The 25,410-nt window shown below is 36.9% G+C and overlaps 1 protein-coding gene across 15 annotated transcripts in view; it reads left to right on the top strand.

Annotated features, from left to right (window-relative positions):
- FGD4 (FYVE, RhoGEF and PH domain containing 4) overlaps positions 1 to 25,410 on the top strand; it is a 260,303-nt gene that overhangs the window by 194,264 nt on the left and 40,629 nt on the right. For 12 of the 15 annotated variants that reach the window (XM_060657949.3, XM_078449953.2, XM_060657955.3 and 9 more), the window contains 6 exons: positions 2,506 to 2,536; positions 2,762 to 2,854; positions 3,125 to 3,250; positions 7,986 to 8,126; positions 15,670 to 15,810; positions 16,991 to 19,396. In XM_060657949.3, the coding sequence (XP_060513932.1) occupies positions 2,506 to 2,536; positions 2,762 to 2,854; positions 3,125 to 3,250; positions 7,986 to 8,126; positions 15,670 to 15,810; positions 16,991 to 17,248 (790 nt within the window). In that variant the 3' untranslated portion in view covers positions 17,249 to 19,396. Of the gene's footprint in view, positions 1 to 2,505; positions 2,537 to 2,761; positions 2,855 to 3,124; positions 3,251 to 7,985; positions 8,127 to 15,669; positions 15,811 to 16,990; positions 19,397 to 25,410 lie in introns of those variants that run through there. The other 3 variants (XM_060657951.3, XM_060657950.3, XM_060657952.3) reach the window with 1 other exon arrangement.

Here is a 25,410-nt window from a genome sequence, read left to right on the forward strand (position 1 = left end):
ATGAAGTGCTACTGCTCTGAAATACCAGCACACTTCCAAATCTGCAAACCTGAGACATGTCTAAACAGAAGAGAGATTATCAAGGTTTCAGGGATTGTCTAAATGGGAACTCCAGCCTTCCATTAGCAAGTGGGCTCTTTTCTCTTGAGGATGGGGCTGATTCATGAGGAATTTTGTTAAGTACAGGCAGTAATCACTTTGTAGAGTTCCAGTATGCAGTACTGGATACATTTCAACTGGTATTGAAAACACGGTCATGTTTCCTTAAATTTCCTCTTCCCCTAATCGCATTGCTGCACTTATATCTATGATTACATGGTGAATCAAAGATCCAAATTAAGTGATTACTTTTCATCCAGTCTATGATTCTTTCAAGAATAGAGACAAACATTGAAAGTCTCAGAACATCAGAGTGTTACAGAGATTGCACGGAGCCCAAAATTGGATGTATGTTTGGACATATTTATAGATAATTCACTTCTGAAACCAACTGGGGGGAGAAAGGATTCTGCTTTTCTTGCAGAATGAGTCAGCCTTAAGACTGACCTCCTACAGAAGCTGTGGGACCCACTTTGCACCATGAGTTTGTGAAATCTGGATTAAAAAATTACCTCTTCAGTGTTTTGTCATATAAGCTTTCTTCTAGCATGTGCTTTGAGTAAACTAAAACTATTTTCAGCTTTTCTCAATTAACACTTTGGTGGTGTACTTCAGAATGATGTTATCTGAGTTAAATTAGTTTTGAGTACATTAAATGGATCTTTTATACCACATCACTGTGAACACATTGGGGAGACATACTTTTTTGGAAAACTCAAGGTGCTAGATCCCTAATTAAAGAGGAACATTTCTCATGTTTGTTCATTCTAGTTTACTTTTATTTAAAATCTTTTAGGTTAAGTTTAAACTTTTAAAAATAAGTTAGTTTTGAAAATTGAGACACATTACTAATACCATAGGAATTGGTGAGGCCTTGACTTGAAACTTTCTTTGTACTGTGATTTCCTTTTGGGTGTATTTTGTTAAGTGAAACTTGTTAAACTTTTTTGTTAACTAAATTTTTTTCTTAAAATAAAGATTTTTCCACAGTGACAAAAAAAAAAAAAAAAAAAAAGAAGGGAAAAAAAAAAAACCTCTTACATTCTACTTCCTCTTCCATATTTAAAAGAATATAAAGTATTCTGTCTTACATAGTTTTTATTTCATGGTTTTATGTTACTAAATGTATGTAAAAACATAGTAATAAGTAAGTTAGAGGAGTAAAAAATCTGCCATGACTGAGAAAGTAAAACAAAAAGCATTAAAGACTTATCAAGTTTCTTTGCATTTAAAAGCCTGAGAGCAGCTAGGAAATAACTATGATTACAGGGCAGTAGAAATAATTTTATCCACACAGGCCACTGCAGTAGGGAGCAATCTTTTTTGAGGAGCAAGAGTGAAGCCTTCCCCAGTAAGAGTCTTGGTCCAAGGATCCCCAGGTGAACAATAAGCAGAATCTTCCATTTGACAAGCACGGATTCCAGCTGCATTCTTGGCACATCATGATGCTCAAGAATAAATTTGCTAGAAAGATGGATGATGTCACAAGAGCCAAGCTCCTGCTAGACTCATTTATATGTGACACCTGTAGGAGCGAGGCATGTGACATTCAGACTGGAACTCAAACTCAGCCCTAGCCTAGCAAACACATGCAAACAAATGGAGCCCCACTCTTTTGACATTCTTCAAAATCCCCCAACTTGAAGATCTAGCTCAGGCCAGAGTCTGCTAATGAGGACTTTTCTAACACATTCTGTGACAGCAGCCAGCTGTGTAAGCTACCTGCAAGGGAGATGAAATAAAGAGAATTTGCCTCAATAGGAAAAAAGAAGATTTGATTATAGTCAAGGAAATTTTTTTTTTCCCAACAGAAAATTATTAAGTACTAGAGTCCATTAATCTGTGAAACTTCCTTCCTACAAGCATCTAAAAATTTTGTTTTGCTTTATCTGTAATAGGTTAAGTACAGTATTGCCTAAAACTTTCTAGCAAAATTATTTATCGGAGGAAATATTAAATAGCTCCCGAAGACCTTTACAAAGATATTTCAGATTCTAGAGGATACATGTAATGTTTTCTAAGATGAACTGTGACTAGTAGCCTTTGAAAATCTCGTGTGTTTTCTTAAAGGTGAATTGGAAGACTAGTTGTATATCTGGTATAACTACATCTACGTTACCTAATATGTTCAGCTAGATGATGGTTATTAAAAATAACATCAGGGCAGTATATTAATGGAAGCTAAACTTAACTTTCCCACTCAAAAATTATGTGTACCATAATTTTGTTTAAGAATTTGTTTGTTCACTTGCCAAAGATTCTGTTTAATTTTTGTTGAAACTTCTTCCTGGACATCCCTGAATTTTCCAGAAAGTTGAAACAACATCAAAGCATAGTTTTATTCTTATTCACAAGTTATAACTCATTAATGTTTTCTGCATTCACTTATATTCTGTTTTGTTTTAGTTCTGAGCAAGACAAAGAAGAATGGATCAAGGTAAACCGGATTTCTATTTTCGTTTTTGTTTTTGTTTTTTGGTAACCTTTGTGTGTGTACACAAACATGTACATATTATAGCGTATACATACATCAATGTCATAAGAACAAGGTCAGTTAATTCTTAAGGTCATTTTCACATCATAGATATTTGTTTGATAAGGCATTTTCATTAATTTGCAAGTGATATTTTAATGTGTGCTTTGAATCTCATTTATATTTTAGGCTCTTCAGGAGACCATTGATGCTTTCCATCAGAGGCATGAAACCTTCAGAAATGCAATTGCAAAGGATAATGACATGCACTCAGAGGTTTCTGTAAGTTGAATTAAATTCTTTAAGTTCTTTTCTCTCTGCAGTTGCAGAACTGGCTAGACAGAATCTCATTTTTCCTTACATGAATACAATAGCGAGTGCCTTTTTGTGCTGCTTAAACTTCTTTGTACCTTTTATTTCTTTTCCTGGGTCTTGAGTTTCAGAGCATGATATAAGCAATGTTGTTGAAGTGCTTTTTAATAAATAAGTAAGTAAACAAATAGATGGAAATGACAGTTTTTTCTATTAAAATTGAATCTCTTTCTTTTTTAGACTGCTGAGCTAGGGAAAAGAGCTCCAAGATGGATCCGAGATAATGAAGTAACGATGTGTATGAAATGCAAGGAGTCTTTCAATGCGCTGACAAGGAGAAGACATCATTGTCGAGCATGTGGACATGTAAGTGAGATTTCTTCATGGTCATGAAGGCTGCTAGTAACTATATAAGTGTTGTAAAAGCATCAAGTTTGGAAAGGCAAAAAAAAAAAAAAGAATCATTCAATTAAATAAATTACTTAATTGATAAACTTATTTTGATGACAGCTATGTGCAGAACACTGTGCTGGATCATGGAGAAAAAATGGTAAGCAAAATGATAGCCAGTTTCACCTAGTTTACATTCTAATGGAGAAAATAACCAAAGTCAAGTAAATGGACAAATAAGCATTTTAAATTACTACAAAGACACCAAGAAGGCAATCAAGAAGTTAGAATGGAGAATGATGTTAACAGAGGAGGACTTGGAACCAATTTTACTTAGAAAAATGAAAACCTCTCTGAGGCACAGATATTTAAGCTGGTGCCTAAAAAGTGAGAAAGAGCTAACCATGGCAAGGGAGGTGGGAAAGGCATTCAGTGGCTCCGTATGTCAGAAGAACTGAGATAGGAGAAAGTTGGGTCTGCTATTGGGATGCCAGAGGTAATGGGGCTGGAGCCTAATGAGTAAGAGGAACTGGGGCATAAGAAATAGTTAAATAGGTAAATAATAGTTAAATAGTTAAATAGGTAAATAATAACCAAAGGAGTTGATGTCTCTGAGAAAACAAGGGTTGGAACATACAGCATAAATGGAAGCTCAGGCTTTTGATGGGAGAGGAAAACTTCCCTCCATTATAACAGAAAGGAAAAAGGAAATGATGGGTGCAAATGTGGGTGTTTTTGCTTTTGTGGTAGGAAATTTTGTCATTGAAGTATGAGGAAGAGTCATCAGCTGAAAAAAGAGGGAGAAGAGGGATGAGGGAGATTCGAGAAAGAGGGTTCAGTATGATATAGTTGTCTCTGGGCAGGGAAGTGAGCCTCCCAGAGGAACATGTGTGGACTTCTGTGCCCATTAGTGGTTTATGGTTATACATGTAAAGGGGCACGCAAAACTCAATAACTCAGGCCAGAGGGGGCTGGTGACAGGTTTTCAGCAATTTGAGCTGTTTCATATGGAAAGAGTGAGGGAGGAACAAAGCATGAAATGAAGCAGGAGAGAGAGAACAGCAGGCTTTTGATGGCCTTGTGTACCAAGTTGAAGATTATATACTTTCTTCTAAAAAGCAACAAGTAAACAGAAGGGCAGGCATTGTGGTGCCATGATTTAACATATTATTAGTATGCTGAAGTGCAAGACTTCTTATTGATCATTCATTTAGATTGGTCTTTTACTGCAGATTTATTCTTCTGCTTTCCTCCTAAGTTTTCTCAGTGAAACAGTTCTGTGATCAAAGTTCAATTTGATAGCAAACTTTCCCCTCAGGGTAAGACTTTTTAATCTGTCATTGAGTTTGCTTGAAATGATTTTGGGTATTGACTGACACACTTGCCTTGTGTTCAAACAAACGTGTTTGAATGTGGATTACCAAAATACTATTATATGAGTTGGAAATAAATAAGAGACTGGCTGATATGAATATGTAGATGCAGGCATGTTTAATTCTAAATCTTAGAGTAATTTCATTGCAATTATGAGAAAACAATGAATTGAGTTTTTTTAAATTTTTAAAAATTTTCATTTTAGAAAGAGAACATGAGCAGGGGAGAGAGGCAGAGAGACAAAGAATCCCAAGCAGGCTCCACAGTCAGCATGGAGCCCAGCATGGCGCTCAATCCCTACGTCCCTGGGAATACGATCTGAGCTGAAATCAAGAGTTGGTCGCTCAACCAACTGAGCCACCCAGGCGCCCCAACAATGAATAGTTTTTTTTTCTATCATGAATTGTATATGCTGTGAACCTAAACTAAAAGTTTTACTACTATTTATATAGTTTTAAATAGTGTGTCCACTATAATTGGGAGGAAATATGCTTTTTGAAGCAAGAAGATGCTTTTTTTTAAGTGTGTGTATGTGTGTGTGTTTTATGTTTTCATTTAAATTCCAGTTTAACAGACAGTGTAATATCAGTTTCAGGTGTACAAAATTGTGATTCAACACTTCCATATAACAAGTGCAGTCTTTAATCCCCATCATCTATTTAACCCATCCTCTTACCCACCTTTCCTCTAGTAACTATCAGTTTGTTCTCTATAGTTAAGAATCTGTTTCTTGGTCTGCCTCTCCATCTCTCTTTTTTCCCCCATGCTTATTTTGTTTCTTAAATTCCATATATAAGTGAAATCATATGGTATTTGTCTTTCTCTGATATACTTTGCTTAGTATAATATTCTGTAGCTCCATCTGCATTGTTGCAAATGGCAAGATTTCATTCTTTTTATGGCTGAGGAATATTCCATTGCATGTGTGTATGTATGCATTATGATATATATATTTATAATCACCTCTTCTTCATCCATTCATCAGTCAGTGGATACTTAGGCTGTTTCCATAGTTTGGCTGTTGTAGATAATACTGCAGTAAACACTGGGGTGCATGTATCCCTTTGAATTAGTATTTTTTGAGTAAATACCTAGTAGTACAATTGCTGGATTATAGGGTAGTTCTATTTTTAACTTTTTGAGGAACCCTCCATACTGCTTTCCGGAGTGGCTGCACCAGTTTGCATTCCCATCAACAGCCAAGAGGGTTCCCCTTTCCACACATCCTCACCAACACCTGTTGTTTCTTGTGTTGTTGATTTTAGCCATTCTGATAGGTGTGATATGATATCTCATTGTAGTTTTGATTTGTATTTCCCTAATGATGAGTGAAGTTGAGCATCTTTTCGTGTGTCTGTTGGTTATCTGTCTTCTTTGAAAAAGTGTCTATTCGTGTCTTCTTTCCATCTTTTAACTGATTATTCATTTTTTGGATGTTGAGCTTTGTAAGTTCTTTGTGTATTTTGGATACTAATTCTTTATCTGGTATATGTCATTTGCAAATATCTTCTCCCATTCAATAGGTTACCTTTTAATTTTGTTGATTGTTTCCTTCGCTGTGCAGAAGGTTTTTATTTTGATGAAGTCCCAATAGTTTATTTTTGCATTTGTTTCCCTTGCCTCAGGAGACATTTCTAGTGAGAAGTTGCTATGGCCAAGAAAATATTTTTTTCGTGTTTATTTATTTTTGAGAGACAGGGCATGAGTGGGGGAGGGACAGAGAGAGAGGGAGACACAGAATCCGAAGCAGGCTCCAGGCTCTGAGCTGTCAACGCAGAGCCCAATGCGGGGCCTGAACCTATGAACCATGAGATCATGACTTGAACAGACATCAGACAGTTAACCGACGGAGGCACCCAGTTGCCCCAAGAAAATAATTTTTTAAACTGGGAAGTGTTTTTTGACAATTAACCTATAATAATTAGGAAAAAAATGCTATTCACTAAGAAATGGAATGCATTTGCATTATACTTATTCATTCATTGGCATTCTAAGTTTATTGTGTGCCTTATGAGCAAAATCTACAAGAATGATGCCTCACAGAGCTTACAGCCTAGTGAGTGTTACAAACACCAAATAATCACACAAGTGTATGATTAAAAACTAATAAGTACATCAATGGGGCACCTGGGTGGCTCAGTCGGTTGAGTGTCCGACTGCGGCTCAGGTTATGATCTTGCGGTCTGTGAGATCAGGTCATGACCTCGAGCCCTGCGTCGGGCTCTGTGCTGATAGCTCAGAGCCTGGAGCCTGCTTCAGATTCTGTGTCTCCCTCTCTCTCTGCCCCTACCCCGCTCATGCTCTGTCTGTCTGTCTCTGTCAAAAATAAATAAACATTAAAAAAATTTTTTTTTAAACTAATAAGTACATCAAGAAAAATAAGGGAACTTCAGTAGCATAGTGACAAGAAACAGTTCCTTATTCTGGAAGTTGGAGGAGTCTTCCTTGAGGAAGTGAAATTTGAGTCAACATCTGAATGATGAGCAAGAGATAACTCACTGAAGCAGAGTTGAGAGAGGACAGGCATATAGCACTTCAGGGGCTCTTAAGAAGCCAGTGTCACTGGGGATACAGAGAGTAAAAGGGGCCAATTATATGGGATATTGTGGGCCATCGGTAAGAATCTGTTCTTTATCAAGAGCAAAGGGAAAACTAAGGATTTTAAATAGAGGGGAAACCTATCAGATTAGCATATTTAAGACAGCATCTGGTGTTTGGAAAATAGCTTGGATGGATGTAAAAACAGAGGCTAGAGAACGCTCAGGTAAGAATGCTACAAGGACCAGTCGTGAAATTGCAGTAGTCCGAAGTAGGATGTTAATAGCTTGGACTTAGAAGGAAGATGTAGAGAAATGGACAAATCGAAAAAAAATATCTGGGAGATAAAATCAGGACTTCGTAATATGGTGACTGTATGGGGTGAAGTAGAGGTATATGTCAAGGACGATGACTCCTAGGTTTCTGACTTGCCATGACTGGTGCTGTTTTCCAGGATAGGGAGCACTAGTAGGGAATAGGTTTGGAGGGGTGGGGTGGAGTCAGGAAACAGCTTCAGGCAGGGAAGATCCTGAGTTGATTTCAGGAGCTTATTGATGAAACATCCAGAGATATGAAAGGTAAAGGTCTCCTACCTTTAGAGCAAGGAAGACAAGGATGAACTAGCAGAGCTCATCACCAACAGCGTTATAATACCATGATAAATATTCCTAATGTTCATGGGATATTCTTGGTCCGGTAAACGCCTTAAATATTTAACTCTTTCTCATTTAGTATTACTGGAAGTGATTATTGCTTAAATCTGTATGATTATTTACTCTTCATTTTTTTTTAATTTAAGGTGGTTTGTTGGAAGTGTTCTGATTACAAAGCTCAACTTGAGTATGATGGTGGAAAATTGAACAAAGTTTGTAAAGACTGTTATCAAATAATAAGTGGATTCACAGACAGTGAAGAAAAGAAGAGAAAAGGAATTTTAGAGGTATGGAATATTAAATATTGGAGAACTGAAATTTTTATGCAAGAAATGTAGAATTGTTTTTTAGCCCTAAAGAATACAAATAGCATATTTTATTATTTCTCTTAATATTTAACAATTTGAAGAAGAAGCAAGATTCATACTTTTCTCTCATCTTGCTTAATTTTGGGATCATATTCAGTTGTGTAGAAAGAAGAGGGTCAGTGCTATGTTTAGTCAACATCATTTGAGAGTGAAATACATTAATGTTGTGAAAGCAGCTATAATAAAATATTAAGAGTATGAATTGTTGTCTCTTCTGATGCCCAACATTACAGTGTATTTTTTTTTAAGTTTATTTATTTATTTTGAGAGAGAGAGATAATGTGCAATTGGGGGAGGGGCAGAAAGAGAGGGAGGGACAGAGAACTCCAAGCAGGCTCCACACTGTCAGCACAGAGCCCAGATGCATGGCTCAAACCCATGAACTGCAAGATTGTGACCTAAGCCAAAGTCGAATGCTTAAGTGACTAAGCCACCCAGGTGCCCCTCCACTGTATTTTTTAATAGGAAAGTGTTTACCTGGTAATTTTATCATATTGGCTTCAAAAGCCACTGTCTGAAATTATTAAAATTCATATTAAATTATTACTTTATTACCTGAAAACGTCTTCCAGCTTATTGTATTAAAAACATCATTTAGCAGCCAGTGACAGTAATCTGGTAACTGCTTTGAAATATTATTAAAATATCTAGCAAGTGAATGTGACTCATATTTTTAGAATAGTCAGAACCTCCCAAGCCTGGGCACTATGATGCAGCTTGTACCTGAAATGAGTTTCACACTCAAAGATACTAACATAAGGAATAAATTATATAATAAGGCCTTTGTGGCAGAAATTTCAAGGTAGCCTGGAAGGTCTGTGAAGAATAGGCTCATGACCATAACTCTTTGTATCTAAAGTCATAGACATACATAGTTTACTAAGAATTTCCATGCTTTATTAGGGATCAGTGACAGTTGGGGCAGCCGGGTGGCTCCGTCAGTTAAGCATCTGACTTCAGCTCAGGTCATGATCTCACGGCTGTGAGTTAGAGCCTCACATTGGGCTCTGTGCTGACAGCTCAGAGCCTGGAGCCTGCTTTGGATTCTATGTCTCCCTCTCTCTCTGTCCGTCTCCTGCTCATGTTCTCTCTCAAAAATAAATAAACATTTTAAGAATATTAAAAAAAAAAATCAATGACTGTTTATTGAGCATCTATACAGTATAAGCATACAAGGGTCATTTCTGTTAAGTGAAAAAGAATCATAAACTTCAGAGTCCATTTAAGGCTGAAAAGCTAAAAGTTTAACTCTGAATTCTTCTAGGGTATATGTGTTGCTTGTAGGCAGACCTAAATGGGGCTTTCCCTGGCGAGGAGGTGGAAAGACATGTTTCACTGGCTCCCAAGAACACAGCCTTAAGACTTTTAAACACAGCAATAATATAATGAGTCCAATGACTTGTTTTAAGGGATGGGTTTCAGGTTGTATCTCTGAATTAAAAATCTCTAGGTAGTTTTCTCGAAAAACCTATATTTATTTAATCAAATAAATATATTATGTGAGGTCTTGGGGTGCCTGGGTGGCTCAGTCGGTTAAGCGGCCGACTTCGGCTCAGGTCATGATCTCGCGGTCCGTGAGTTCAAGCCCCGCATCGGGCTCTGTGCTGACAGCTCAGAGCCTGGAGCCTGTTTCAGATTCTGTGTCTCCCTCTCGCTGACCCTCCCCTGTTCATGCTCTGTCTCTCTCTGTCTCAAAAATAAATAAAAACGTTAAAAAAAAAAAATATATATATATATATATATTATGTGAGGTCTATAAGTAGAAGATAAGTATGTATATGTGCATGTACACACATGTACATGCATTTTGAAACTTGCTTCTTGCCAGCTAGTGTGTTATGTGCCTTAGACCGAGAGTCAACACACTTTTCCTGTAAAGGGTCAGAGAAACTATTTTAGTCTTTGCAGGCCAAGAGGAAAACCTGAAAACATTACTTCTATAATAAGAAAGAAAACACATTTTCACAAATTTTTACTGACGGAATTCAAAATACAATAATAATGTAGTATAGTTTTTTATCATAGGGCAATAAGATTGGAATTCTTTGTAGGTAGGGGAGATAACGTTTCATTTCATTGGAGTCCAAAGTTAGTGTTCCCTGTCATCAGATTGATTTTAAATTTTATCTATAAAAGTCAAAAAAATCTAAACAAATTCTTAGCTCTTAGGCCATACAAAAACAGGTGGTGGGCTGGTGGGCCGTAGTTTGCCTGCCAATGCTCCTTAAGGTATCTATGATGAAGGGCCAGTTTTATTTCCAAGCCACACAACTCAATATTTTTGTAAAATATGCAATCATGTTGCTTGCATGTCATCACAAAGTCAAATTGCTCTAAAAGTTTCTAAGTGCTTATTCCTACTTTCTGTGCTTTGTCTGGAATGGGTCACAGAGCAGTTTGTGAACCAGCACTGTTCAGTGGATGGCACTGAGTAGTGCTACCCTAAAGATTTGAGCAATTGAAAATAGAAGCAAACCACTTGCTTCCCATAATGTGTATAATAAAATCTATTTAGTCAATGATTTTGTTCCCTTTTTAGCCAGTGATATATATATCAGGGGACAAAGCAGAAAACTATAAATGGGTCGTCAAAGAGTTGTTGCAATTTTAGAACCTTTTTTTTTTTTTTTTAATTTACATCCAAATTAGTTACCATATTGTGCAACAATGATTTCAGGAATAGATTCCTTAATGCCCCCTTACCCATTTAGCTCATCCCCCCTCCCATAATCCCTCTAGCAACCCTCTGTTTGTTCTCCATATTTAAGAGTCTCTTACATTTTGTCCCCCTCCCTGTTTTTATATTATTTTTGCTTCTCTTCCCTTATGTTCATCTGTTCTGTGTCTTAAAGTCCTCATATGAGTGAAGTCATATGATATTAGTCTTACTCCGACTAATTTCGTTTAGCATAATACCCTCCAGTTCCATCCACATACTTGCAAATGGCAAGATTTCATTCTTTTTGATTGCTGAGTAATACTCCATTGTGTATATATACCACATCTTCTTTATCCATTCATCCATCCATGGACATTGGGCTCTTTCCATACTTTGGCTATTGTCGATAGTGCTGCTATAAACATGAGGGTGCATGTGTCCCTTCGAAACAGCATACCTGTATCCCTTGGATAAATGCCTAGCAGTGCAATTGCTGGGTCGTAGGGTAGTTCTATTTTAATTTTCTGAGGAACCTCCATACTGTTTTCCAGAGTGGCTGCACCAGTTTGCATTCCCACCAGCAGTGCAGAAGAGATCCTTTTTCTCTGCATCCTCACCAACATGTGTTGTTGCCTGAGTTGTTAATGTTAGCCATTCTGACAGGTGAAAAGTGGTATCTCATTCTGTTTTTGATTTGTATTTCCCTGATGATGAGTGATGTTGAGCATTTTTTCATGTGTCGGTTGGCCATCTGGATGTCTTCTTTGGAGAAGTGTCTAATCATGTCTTTTGCCCATTTCTTCACTGGATTATTTGTTTTTTGGGTGTTGAGTTGGATAAGTTCTTTATAGATTTTGGATACTAACCCTTTATCTGATATGTCGTTTGCAAATACCTTCTCCCATTCCATCGGTTGCCTTTTAGTTTTGCTGATTGTTTCCTCTGCTGTCAGAAGTTTTTTATTTTGATGAGGTCCTAGTAGTTCATTTTTGCTTTTGTTTCCCTTGCCTCTGGAGACGTGTTGAGTAAGAAGTTGCTGCGGCCAAGATCAAAGAGGTTTTTGCCTGCTTTCTCCTCGAGAAGTTTGATGGCTTCCTGTCTTACATTGAGGTCTTTCATCCATTTTGAGTTTATTTTTGTGTATGGTGTAAGAAAGTGGTTCAGGTTCATTCTTCTGCATGTCGCCGTCCAGTTTTCCCAGCACTACTTGCTGAAGAGACTGTCTTTATTCCATTGGATATTCTTTCCTGCTTTGTCAAAGATTAGTTGGCCATACGTTTGTGGGTCCATTTCTGGGTTCTCTATTCTGTTCCATTGATCTGAGTGTCTGTTCTTGTGCCAATACCATACTGTCTTGATGGTTACAGCTTTGTAGTATAGCTTGAAGTCCGGGATTGTGATGCCTCCTGCTTTGGTTTTCTTTTTCAAGATCACTTTGGCTATTCGGGGTCTTTTCTGGTTCCATACAAGTTTTAGGATTATTTGTTCTAGCTCTGTGAAGAATGCTGGTGTTATTTTGAGAGGTGTTATTTTCAATGGAATACTACGTGGCAATGAGAAAAAATGAAATATGGCCTTTTGTAGCAACATGGATGGAACTGGAGAGTGTGATGCTAAGTGAAATAAGCCATACAGAGAAAGACAGATACCATATGGTTTCACTCATACCATATGGATCCTGAGAAACATAACAGAAACCCATGGGGGAGGGGAAGAAAAAAAAAAAAAAAAGAGGTTAGAGTGGGAGAGAGCCAAAGCATAAGAGACTGTTAAAAACTGAGAACAAACTGAGGGTTGATGGGGGGTGGGAGGGAGGGCAGGGTGGGTGATGGGTATTGAGGAGGGCACCTTTTGGGATGAGCACTGGGTGTTGTATGGAAACCAATTTGACAGTAAATTTCATATATTAAAAAATAAAAAAAAAAAAAGAGGTGTTATTTTGAGAGCATTCTGTGAAGAATGCTGGTGTTATTTTGTGTTGAATACGTAGATTGCTTTGGGTAGTGTTGACATTTTAACAATATTTGTTCTTCCTATCCAGGAGCATGGAATCTTTTTCCATTTTTTTGTGTCTTCTTCAATTTCTTTCATCAGCTTTCCATAGTTTTCAGTGTATAGATTTTTCACCTCTTTGGTTAGATTTACTCCTATGTATTTTATGGGTTTTGGTGCAATTGTAAATGGGATCAATTCCTTGATTTCTCTTTCTGTTGCTTCATTGTTGGTGAATAGGAATGCAACCGATTTCTGTGCGTTGATTTTATATCCTGCCACTTTGCAGTTTTTTGGTGGAATCTTTTTGGTTTTCCATATGGAGTATCCTATCTTCTGTGAAAAGTGAAAGTTTGACCTCTTCCTGGCCAATTTGGATGCCTTTATTTCTTCGTGTTGTCTGATTGCAGAGGGTAAGACTTCCAAGCCTATGTTGAATAACAGTGGTGAGAGTGGACATCCCTGTCTTTTTCCTGACCTTAGGGGAAGTTTTTCCCCATTGAGGATGATATTAGCATTCGGTCTTTCGTATATGGTTTTTATGATCTTGATGTATGATCCTTCTATCCCTACTTTCTTGAGGGTTTTTAGCAAGAAAGGATTCTGTGTTTTGTCAGATGCTTTCTCTGCATCTATTGAGAGGATCATATGGTTCTTGTCCTTTCTTTTATTGATGTGATGAATCACATTGATTGTTTTGTAGATATTGAACCAGCCATGCATCCCAGGAATAAATCCCATTTGGTCGTAGTGAATAATTCTTTTAATGTATTGTTGAATCTGGTTGACTAATATCTTGTTGAAGATTTTTGCATCCATGTTCATCAGGGTAATTGGTCTATAGTTGTCCTTTTTAGTGGGGTCTCTGTCTGGTTTTGGAATCAAGGTAATGCTGGCTTCATAGAAAGAGTTTGGAAGTTTTCCTTCCATTTCTAATTTTTGGAACAGCTTCAAGAGAATAGGTGTTAACTCTTCCTTAAATGTTTGGTAGAATTCCCCTGGAAAGCCATCTGGCCCTGGACTCTTGGTTTTTGGGAGATTTTTGATTACTAATTCGATTTCCTACTGGTTATGGGTCTGTTCAAATTTTCTATTTCTTCCTGTTTCAGTTTTGGTAGTGTATATGTTTCAAGGAATTTGTCCATTTCTTCCAGATTGCCCATTTTATTGGCATATAATTGCTCATAATATATTCTCTTATTCTTTGTATTTCTGCTGTATTGGTTGTGATCTCTCCTCTTTTATTCTTGATTTTATTTATTTGGGTCCTTTCCTTTTTCTTTTTTGATCAAACTGGCTAGTGGTTTATCAGTTTTGTTAATTCTTTCAAAGAACCAGCTTCTGGTTTCATTGATCTGTTCTACTGTTTTTTTGGTTTCGATAGCATTAATTTCTGCTCTAATCTTTATTATTTCCTGTCTTCGGCTAGTTTTGGGTTTTATTTGCTGTTCTTTTTCCAGCTCTTTAAGGCGTAATGTTAGGTTGTGTATCTGAGATCTTTCTTCCTTCTTTAGGAAGGCTTGGATTGCTATATACTTTCCTCTTATGATTGCCTTTCCTGCGTCCCAGAGGTTTTGGGTTCTGGTGTTATCATTTTCATTGGCTTCCATGAACTTTTTAATTTCTTCTTTAACTTCTTGGTTAGCCCATCCATTCTTTAGTAGGATGTTCTTTAGTCTCCAAGTATTTGTTACCTTTCCAAATTTTTTCTTGTGGTTGATTTCGACTTTCATAGCATTGTGGTCTGAATATATGCACGGTAATGATCTCGATCTTTTTGTACTTGTTGAGGGCTACAATTTTAAAAACTTTTAAATTATCTCGGGTTCCAGGATTCTGATTGCTGGTCAGTATTTACCTTTTTGCTATCGCGTTATTATATCATTGATGCTGGTATAGCATTGTGGTTAAAAGTTCAGGCTCGGGGCACCTGGGTGGCTCAGTCGGTTAAGTGTCCGACTTCGACTCAGGTCACGATCTGGCAGTCTGTGAGTTCGAGCCCCACATCGGGCTCTGGGCTGATGGCTCGGAGCCTGGAGCCTGCTTCCCATTCTGTGTCTCCCCCTCTCTCTCTTCCCCTCCCCCGTTCATGCTCTGTCTCTCTCTGTCTCAAAAATAAATAAACGTTAAAACAATTTTTTTTTTAAATAAAAAAAAAAGTTCGGTCTCTGGGGGGCACCTCTGTGGCTCATTCGGTTCAGTGTCCGACTTTGGCACAGGTCATGATCTCACGGTTTGTGAGTTCGAGCCCCACGTTGGTTTCTGTGCTGACAGCTCAGAGCCTGGAGCCTGCTTTGGTTGGATTCTGTGTCTCCCTCTCTGTCTGCCCCTTCTCCCGCTCATGCTCTGTCTCTCTCCAATAAACATTAAAAAAAATCAATTAAAAAAAAAAAAAAAAAGCTCAGGCTCTGGATCCAGACCCAAATTCTAGCATGGAAATTCCTAATGTGTGACCTGGGGAAAGTAATTTCTTTCTGAACCTCAGAGAGAATGCAAATGATATCTTCTTAGGGTTGGTGAAGATTAAATGAAGTAGTGAACTAAGAAAAGTGCCTGCATAGCAAACATTCAATAAATGTTCAACTTTATTTAAATTTGAGGCCTGGTAATACTTAAATATTTTCCCTTGTTCATAAAAGATCTAGATAAGTATTTAAATAATAATTGGGGATGAGCCCTTTTTGGATATCCCCGAGAGTCATTTTATATGAATATATTGTACTTTATGAATGTTCCAATAAAGTGAATTACTCTCTACCCAGTTCATTTTGTGTTCTCTTTCTCTCACTCTCCTTCCATTGTATTTTTTAGATTGAATCAGCAGAAGTGTCTGGAAACAGCGTAGTGTGCAGCTTTCTTCAGTATATGGAAAAGTCAAAACCTTGGCAAAAAGCTTGGTGTGTGATCCCCAAACAAGACCCTCTTGTGCTGTACATGTACGGTGCCCCCCAGGTATGTAAACTGCATTTTTCTGAGGGGATGGAGGTCCTGGGGTACAAAGGGAGGTGAATAGACACTGAAATCAAAATCTTTCCATTACTGTCCTCTATAGAACAAGAGAGTTCAACCACTTGCATTGTCTTTCATTACAATTGAAAAATAGTAACTAAAATTCAAGTTTATTTAAACTGATTTTTAAAGTTTTTAGGCTGCTTTTTAAAATATAGCCCATAATTTCTTCCCCTTGTGCCTCATTTGTCTCCTCCCTTCTTCTCATTCCTCTCCAGTGGTTTGAGAAAGGGTGAGTTGGATTAGGAGGGGGCATGAGAGAAGGGGTGAAGCAGAGGGAGAAGCAAGGAGGAGAAGGAGCCTTTATAATGCCAGGAAATGATTATAAGTTGGGTTTTTTTTTTCCTGAATGGATGGATACCTGAAAAAGAAAAGAATATGAGAGGAAGGGGAATTTAAATCAACCTTGGATTAACATTATCCAGTAGTAAGTTTTTGAGAACCATGTGTGCATAGATGTGAACTAAATCTATGGGAACAACAGACATGCAGGCTGAGCTTCTCACCAGAGCAGCCCCAGACACTGTGGCTTGTGTTGTGCTTGAAAAACACCTGCATTCACCTGGAAATATATAAAATCTTCAACGCATCTGTTGTATTTTACCCTATGTCTGCATTAAGAGCTAGGAAAACCTTATTTTAGAAATAGACTACAAATACCAAGGTATATATTGTCTTCTGTTTCGTTGTTTTTCCCATAACTGTTTTTGTGCATAAATACATTGATGCCTGAATAAATGGATCACCAAATAAAGCTGCGTTTGGTAATGAAATCATCATTAACATTTGCGGCTTTTATGCGATACCTAATTTTTTTCCCTTTTTCATCTGAATGAAGAGTTGAATAGACTCCTTCACAGAGAGAGGCTGTAGGATCAGTGAATCGTAGCTGATTTAGGTATCAGCTCTCATTCATTAATTCATTCAGCCAGCATTATCAGTGGCCTCACGTGCAGGCAGTATGCTAAGTCCTGGATGCCCATCTCTGTCCACGGAGAGCTCACAGGGTGCATCTGTGTAGAACAGTGGTAGCAAAAGAGGTTTAGTGGGAGCCAGGTCACACAGGCCCATGCACAGCAAGCTAGTACATCTCACGCTCCTATGTACCATGTTTTTTCCTTAGGATGTCCGAGCCCAGGCCACCATTCCACTCCTGGGTTACGTTGTGGACGATATGCCAAGGAGTGCAGACCTGCCGCACAGTTTCAAACTGACCCAGTCCAAGTCTGTGCACAGCTTTGCCGCAGACAGTGAGGAACTGAAACAGAAGTGGCTGAAAATCATCTTTTTAGCTGTCACAGGTGAGACACCAGATGGTCCCAACAAGCATCCAACCACCTTGGATGATCATCCTGAACCTAAGAAAAAATCAGAATGCTGAACTTCAGGACCATCCACAGTGTGGAGGTCCTAAGATTTACAGCTCAAGACATTCCCAGCCCTCCTCATTCATCTCTTAGCACTTTATGTTGAAAAATATAGGCTCTTAAATGCATCTTTTGGGGAAGTACTTTCCTATGTTTCTGTATTCATAGTGAAACTAATGTGCAGAGCCATTCTACCGGTAAAAGTTTGAAATAATGTGAAAATGGAACATTTTTTAATGAGCTATTCCTTGCATATGTACTTTTGTCTTGAAGAAAATGTTATCAGTGGATTCTATCACTATCAGGTTAGAATAGGCCACCTCCATTTAAGGTCCTGTAATGTCTTCTCCTTCACAGGTAGGACTTGTAACAGTTTGAAAGATATACCTCCATGTTGCCAAAATAGATCCGTGGTAAAAAAATAAATAAATAAATAAATAAATAAATAAATAAATAAATAAATAAATACAGGGACAGTTTAGGCTATTGTATTAACTTATTTAATTTAGTTTCTAAAGCTCAAGCTGCATAAATGATGTATGTTCTTTTAAAACAACAAGGACAAATTGTTGGTGTTCAAACTTTCAACTTATTAAGAAAAGATAATACTTGTTTTTGTAGAAATACTCCTAAGAATAAAATATCTCAAGTATATAGCAATTATGTGTATATAGTATTAAATATGAATATAATTATATTATACATGCTTTTCTCTTCAGCTTTAGGTTCATATTTGTCTCTAATTTATTTTTTAAATGTAAAGCATGTTTTATCTTGCAATTGAACAGTGTTCTAAACTTTAAGAAATGTTTTTGGTGATTTATGTTTAACTGATTGACATCTTAAGGTATTGATATTTTTATAATAAGAAAAAGCAGTAATTTATTTGGCATGGGATATATTAGTTCCAACAGTATTTTTAAAGTACTATTTTTTCGTTCTGTGCCTATTTAAAACAGTGCCTCTCTTTGAAGGTGCTAATAATACCTATTGAAATATATGATGAGGGTGTAATTAATGCTTCAGTCTTGATTATTCTGAGATAAAGTGCACTTTGGTCACTGGGATGGTCAAAGTCACACAGGTTATTTTATCTTTCACAGTCTCGCAATTTTTGCAGCAGTTAATATCAGCATGTGCACAAATTTTCACAGAAACCTAAACTGTACAAGATACCTGACTCTATACAGAACTGGGACATAGGGAAACTACATTGATTGTAATGTTTTTCTTTTCCACAAGACTGTGAAAGTATGGCCAAATGCGGACTATATAACTAACACTTCAGATAACTGTGTGGGCCTATTCCTTTTTCCGATGGGGAACAAAATTCACACGTGATCACCTGTGTTTGAGGTGCAGGGAGATAGATATTAGAGGAAGTTTATGCTCAACTCTTTTAACCACCTCAGTGAGGAAGAGGAGGGAGAAACACAATAATGAAAAGCAATATTTTAATGGCAAGTTTGGGGGAGGTACAAGATGATTGAAGAGAGTCTGAGCGCTTTTTCTCATCTTCTGGAGAATTTTTAATAGTCCAAACATGATTTCTTGTACAAAGGCTACTTTTCACCATACTGTGGTTGTGACTAAAATCTCACATTAGGTTGACTATTTAATTTAATCTTTTTCCCAAATTAGTATTTTTCCCCTCATGTAGCCTGTTATGCCCCAAACATTATCATGTTTAAATGCCTAAGTCAGCTAGAAATCCACAAGAATGACCCCACTATCTTGGCCTTTGAGGATGACACCTTAAATGTAGAATAGATTCACTCAGAATTTGAGACTGCCACACATTTATTCAGGCCTGCTGTTTTAAGAAATATTTAAAGTATCTTTTTTCCCCACTCCAAAAAAGAAGGTAAACTGATTATGACGGACACAGATTGCCTTCCTCTATAAAAAGGAAAGTCAGCCACGATCATTAACATTAAACCAAATATTTGGAGTCAGAAAGAGATAAAGGTAGCTTCTTAGGCCCTATCAAATAAGGGACAGACTCAAAGAAATGTTACATTACTTCTCTTTTCTAGCTGCCAACCTTGGGGTGGGTATGTATGTACACCATATGTGTTCAGGGCGGCTTTTGAGAAGGTTACACTATAGCTATAGATGATGTGTTGGTGTTCTTAATCTCAAGAAAAGAGAAGCAATAAAAATGCAGAATGATTATCAGTAAAACATGACTTTCGTAAATGTGGACAGAGCAATGGAAACATAAGGGCCAGTTAGAAGATTTATGGGCCAAGTTAGTTTTGAAAACTCTTTTGAACAGCAAGCAGACTACACTTTCCCTACCGTAAGTTCTTCTCCTGGGAAATCGAGCGATATGGACACACTCAAGTTTTGGCTGAATAAATATCAATGTCATTTAATTAGGTTATTGAGAGAGCACTCCTGTAAAAAGAATATCATCATGCTCTTAACATTATCTTTAATTTAAAAAAATCAGAAATATTCGTACTAGAAGAGAATTTCTGATTATTCAGTCACCGTCTTCATGTTTCACCCCGTGTTCTTTAGACAAGCACAAAGAGAAGCACTGAAGCAGCCTTACCTGTTTCTCTTAAAGAATCACTAATGCTTTTACTTGGAGAAAGGCAAGGGCATACTCTTAGGCATTTAGTAAACACTCAACTAAACTAAAAGACTTCAAAGTGTGATTGGTTTCAAGAACCATCTCCATCTTGGTTTTTGACACCCCTGAGCAGCCATGACAAATTGAACATAAAAAAACAATTAATTGCTTTCCTATTAAAACAACATCCCATATAGGCTTTATTCTTTATCTTCCCTAATTTGGTGCTTTCCAAGCCATCTTTAAAGTGCCCTTCCTCCAAACCTAAAAAGTACTTCTTCGATAAAAACTGCTACTCACCACAAACATTCCAGTTTTTTAAACTTAAATTTTGCTTTTATTGAAAGTCTCCCATTTGGTACATTAAGTACAAAATGTAGTGCAGACTTCTCTCCAGATTTTAAGTGGGACTCGGTAATGAAAAATGCCACCAGCCACTTTCCTAATAATGGCATCTACGATGCCATCATGTATGCAAGCAATAAAATTCTTCAGGGTATGTTTTTATACTGAAATTTTAATACGAATGCCTCTAGCCACAAGGAGATAGAGAATTAACTTCTAGAAATGATACTATAACTTCTCGGGAAGAGAAGGGGAGGGCATTATTCCTTGGATTCAAGTAACTGTCAAGGGCATCTTTACTTTTCCAAAGGGTATGGATAGTGAAAGAATTAAGCACATCTGCACTACGTCATCAAGCTCCTTTCATTTTCTGTGAAGTTTAACATAACATGCAGGTTGGCGTACTTACCTTCACCAGGTGACCTACCCCAATTAAAAACAAATACTCCAACCTAAAAAAGTACTAAACTTTTTACAAAAACCTTTTAAATATACCCTGTCCCATATATAGATACACATTTGGATTTTTTAAAAGAGTACTTGTAGTAGTCATGAGTATATAAAGAAAACGACAAGCTTCATAGTGCTGCAGGGTTGCTAAAGACTCATTGATGCCTTTAAAAACCGTATATCAAAAATTCTTCTGTGAGTTCACAGTTATGTTTTACTTTCTCTCGTCAACTTTGTGGAAACAGGGTGGTTGTTTTCCCTTCAAATTTTAGATCCCACTTCTGGTTATATTTAAAGCCTTAAGTTCTTATGCTGAGAATATTGTCTGTGATAACTCTAATTATTATCTTTCTGGACTAGATATGTCCAGAGGAAAGGGCACCAACAGGAGCAAATAAACTTCTAAGGAACAAAGGTCTTATTTTTTTTGCAGGTATCCTTGCTATAATGCAGAATAGAAGGTTAATTAAAATTTCTTACATCTAAGATTAAGCACATGGTATTAATAAGCTAAAATTAACTCAAAAGGCAAGAATGTCTTAATGTTTTCATTCTTCAATTTTGTATTCTTCAAGAATGTATTAATATAAAAACTGTGGCTAACCAGTTCTTATTCTATAGAACTGTATTGACACCTGTAGTGGATCGTGTTACTTCTTCATTCTCATCCAATTTTAGTAGAATCAAATTGCTTTTTATTTTCATATTACTACCTACTATAGATTCTTCAGATTTAGAAAATATGAGTCTGATATATAAAGACCACTAGATCTACTTTTAAAACCCTTTCTGTGAATTTATGCATATATGTATATATGTAAAAACACTGTTGATTTCCAATTCTGTTTTTCCATAGGAATGAAATTTTTATAGAAATTGTTCTCTTCACTTAAATATCTTAACATGAATTATTTACATGGGTTTTTAATACAATTCATTCTTCTGTATGCCCCGTAATCATGTTCTCATGAGCAGATAACTTTGCTTTCTTTACTGATACAGTAAAGAGGAATAAAAAATTAGGAACTGAAATAAGCAAGAGTGAACAGAGAGGTGGACAGAAAGAGACTGCTGATCTCCTGATCAGAGCAGTGTATGTTAAGACAAGAGAAAAATACTTTAAGTGCAGTAGGGATATGAACTATAAAGTAGAAGTCTTTGTAATAGCATACTGATGGGATCTGTTGCCCCCAGGTCTTTCTCTATTACTTACCTTTTTCTTTAGGCTTAAAAGACTTTCATCCTATTGGGCCATTTTCTGCACTGTTTTATGAGGTAAAAAATTCCTCTAAAGTCAATCATGGTTTTCTACTTTTTGGACTGAGCGTTTGGCAGAACTAGCACATGGCTTCTACAAGATAGTTTTTAACTCATTGGAGTCACTGAGGGTTACATGATGGTATCCTTCTTCCTAAAATTTGTGATGGTAGATTTAGTGAGAGAGTAAATCAAGAAATCTCATTGTAGCATATTTTAATAAGTAAATACCAAATACATAGAGTGATATATACACAGGTTTGGAAAGAAACACAGTAGTCTGTGGGGACCATTATGATAACAGAATTGTATTATATATTACATATTATGTGGATATTGGAATGTATCACTTTGGGGGAGGGGTCTCCATTCATTAGCAATCATATCTGTATATAAAACTTTTTTTTTTTTAACCAAACTAGCGTTTTATTTTGTGAGTGACAATTGACTGATATTTTTGAGTAAGTGTTATCTGGGTTTTTGAATTGTTGACTGGTCAGTTTGAAAAGGTATGTTATCAGAATTTTAGAGTTAACTCCAATGTGAAAAAAGCATACACAAAAAGTAATTCTTTTCTAGCTATATGAATGTAAAATATTTGCATATAGTGTATATATTGTGTAACATATGTATATTTGGTCACAAAGGCATAGAATTGGAAACATTGTAAAATTAAGCACTTTAATTCCTATTAAATATTAAGCATTTGTATCTTGTAAATAAATACGTCCTTAAATGAATTATAAAGACTTAAATGTTATTGCAGCCAGGATTGGAGATGTTCACATGATTTTGTTTGTCTCAGAGAAAAGTTACTCCAATAGAGTACCAATGCTGCTTCCTACCTCTCATTCCCTACCAAAACCTGTGTAAATCTCTCAAGAATAAGGCTGTGACAGAAGTCCGGGTTCCCCAGGTGTGGAAATAGGGACTTCTCCCTGTGATAACTCCAAGATTACATCGGCAGGAAGCACTACAACAGTGCTGCTCTCTTCTCTGAGAAACGACTGCTCTACTCCATAGTTAATGGTGTTCGCCTAAATTTTCCAGTCATATGTGGGGAAACAGACGTGGAAATGGAAGTCAGAGAAAATGTCTGAGTTGTAGTCCTGCTATTACGTATTATATGACCTTATACAATTTACCTGAGTCCCAATAATAAAGTCTTATGGCCAGTCCAAGAAATATGAAAAAGGCACTTGCTGACTACAAAGCACTCTACAGGTAAATTGTATTTCATGGAATGCTTCACTGGGTTTCACCCAGTTACTGGCTTTTGATTTAAAACATAAAGCATATCTCAAAAAGGAATGTGTGAACAGTATGATTTCACAGGTAAAGTAATGAATTAATTTATTAATTGATACCCAAAAACAATTAGCATCAGGGGCGCCTGGATGGCTCAGTCGGTTGAGCATCCGACTTCAGCTCAGGTCATGATCTCGCCATCCGTGAGTTAGGGCCCCACATCAGGCTCTGTGCTGACAGCTCAAAGCCTGGAGCCTGTTTTGGATTCTGTGTCTCCCTCTCTCTCTGCCCCTCCCCCACTCACGCTCTGTCTCTCCGTCTCTGAAAAATGAATAAACCTTAAAAAAAAATTAATAAAAACAATTAGCATCAGCTGCAGAATTCCTTAAACTAAAGGTTGTCCTTGGCTCATTGATATGACTTGTTTGAGTTCACCTTATACCAGATTAGAAACATGGTGGAGAGAGCCAGTGTGGGTAACTCAAGGCTTCTCGAACAAATGTACATAGGAATCACTTGATAACGTGCAGATTCTGATTTAACACGTTTGTGATGACACAGTTCCAACAAGGTCTCAGGTGATGTTGATGTTCTGCAAACCATTCTTTGGAGTGGCGGTTTATACTCATACATTAACATAGCGGCTCATACTTAACTGGCTAGAAATACCTGACTTCCATTATTTGTGACTTTAGACACAAACGCTTTCTTGAAACGTTGTGGGACTTAGGTGATATTTTAGTAAATTGCCTAGCCCACATGAGGCATTCAGCACATAATATCTTATTTTTAATTGAACTATAGTTAAATAATTATTTCCAGGTGTACAATATACTGATTCAACAATTATATATATTACAAAACGTTTGCCATTAGTTACCATCTTATAATATTGACTATATTCTCTCTACTGTACTTCTCATCCCCATGACTTGCTTTTATAACTGGAAGTTTATATTTCTCAAACACCTTCACAAATTTCTCCCATCCTCCCACCCCTCTGGCATCCACCACATCTCTATGAGATTTTTTTGTTCGTTTGTTTTTTAGATTCCACATATAAGTGAAATCATATAGTGTTTATATTTCTTTGATTTACTTCACGTATTGCCCTCTAGGTCCATCCCTGTGGCAAGTGACAAGATTTATTCCTTTTTATGAAAGAACAGCAGAACATATTCTATTGTATTTATATATACCACATCTTTATTGATAGATAACTTACGTTCCTTCCATATCTTGGCTATTGTAAATAATGCTGCAGTAAACTAAACATATATCTTTTTTAACCAGTGTTTTCTTTTTCTTTGGGTAAAGAGCTGAAAGAATTAATTGGGTGGTATGGTATTTTTATTTTTAATTTTTTGAGGAAGCTCCATTCTGTTTTCCAAAGTGGCTGCACCAATTTACATTCCCGCCGCACCAACAGTGCATGAGGGTCCCACTTTCTCCATCGTTGCCAAGAGTTGTTATTTCTTATCTTTTTGATAATAGCCATTCTGACTATAAGATGATACCTCATTGTGGTTTTGATGTGCGTTTTCCTGATGAATAGTGATGTTGAGCATCTTTTCATGTGTCTTTTGGCCATCTCTATGTCTTCCTTGGAGAAACATCTATTCATGTCTTATGCCCATTTTTGTAATTGGACTATTTGTGGCTTTTTGAGCACTTTTGTGGTTCCATACAAATTTGGGGATTATTTGTTCCAGTTCTGTAAAAAACACTGTTGGTATCTTGATAAGGATTGTATTAAATTTATAGATTGCTTTTGGTAGTAAGAAAATTTTAACAGTATCCTTCCAACCTGTGAACATGGTGTATCTTTCTGTTTATTTGTGTTGTCTTCAGTTTCTTTAATCACTATCTTATTGTTGCAGAATATAGGCCTTTCATCTCCTTGGTTAAATTTATTCCTACACATTTTATTCTTTTTGATGCCGTTGTAAATGGGGTTTTCTTTTTTAAATTTATTTATGTTAAATTGTATTTATTTTGAGAGAGAGCACAAGCAGGGGAGGGGCACAGAGAGAGGGGGAGAAAGGGAATACCAAGCAGGCTCTGCACTATCAGTGTGGAACCCAATGCAGGGCTCGAATCCATGAACCATGAGATCATGATCCAAGCCAAAACCAAGAGTGAGACACTCAACACACTGAGTCACTCAGCTGCCCCTTAACTTGATTTATTTTGAGAGAGGGAGAGCAAGAGCAAGCGGGAAGGAGCAGGGAGAGAGAGGGAGAAAGAAAAAGAATCTCAAGCAGGCTCCATGCTCAGCCAGCCTGTAGCCCAATG

This window comes from Panthera onca, chromosome B4 (genome assembly GCF_046562875.1).
Source record: "Panthera onca isolate mPanOnc1 chromosome B4, mPanOnc1 haplotype 2, whole genome shotgun sequence".
Taxonomy (NCBI): Eukaryota; Metazoa; Chordata; class Mammalia; order Carnivora; family Felidae; genus Panthera; species Panthera onca.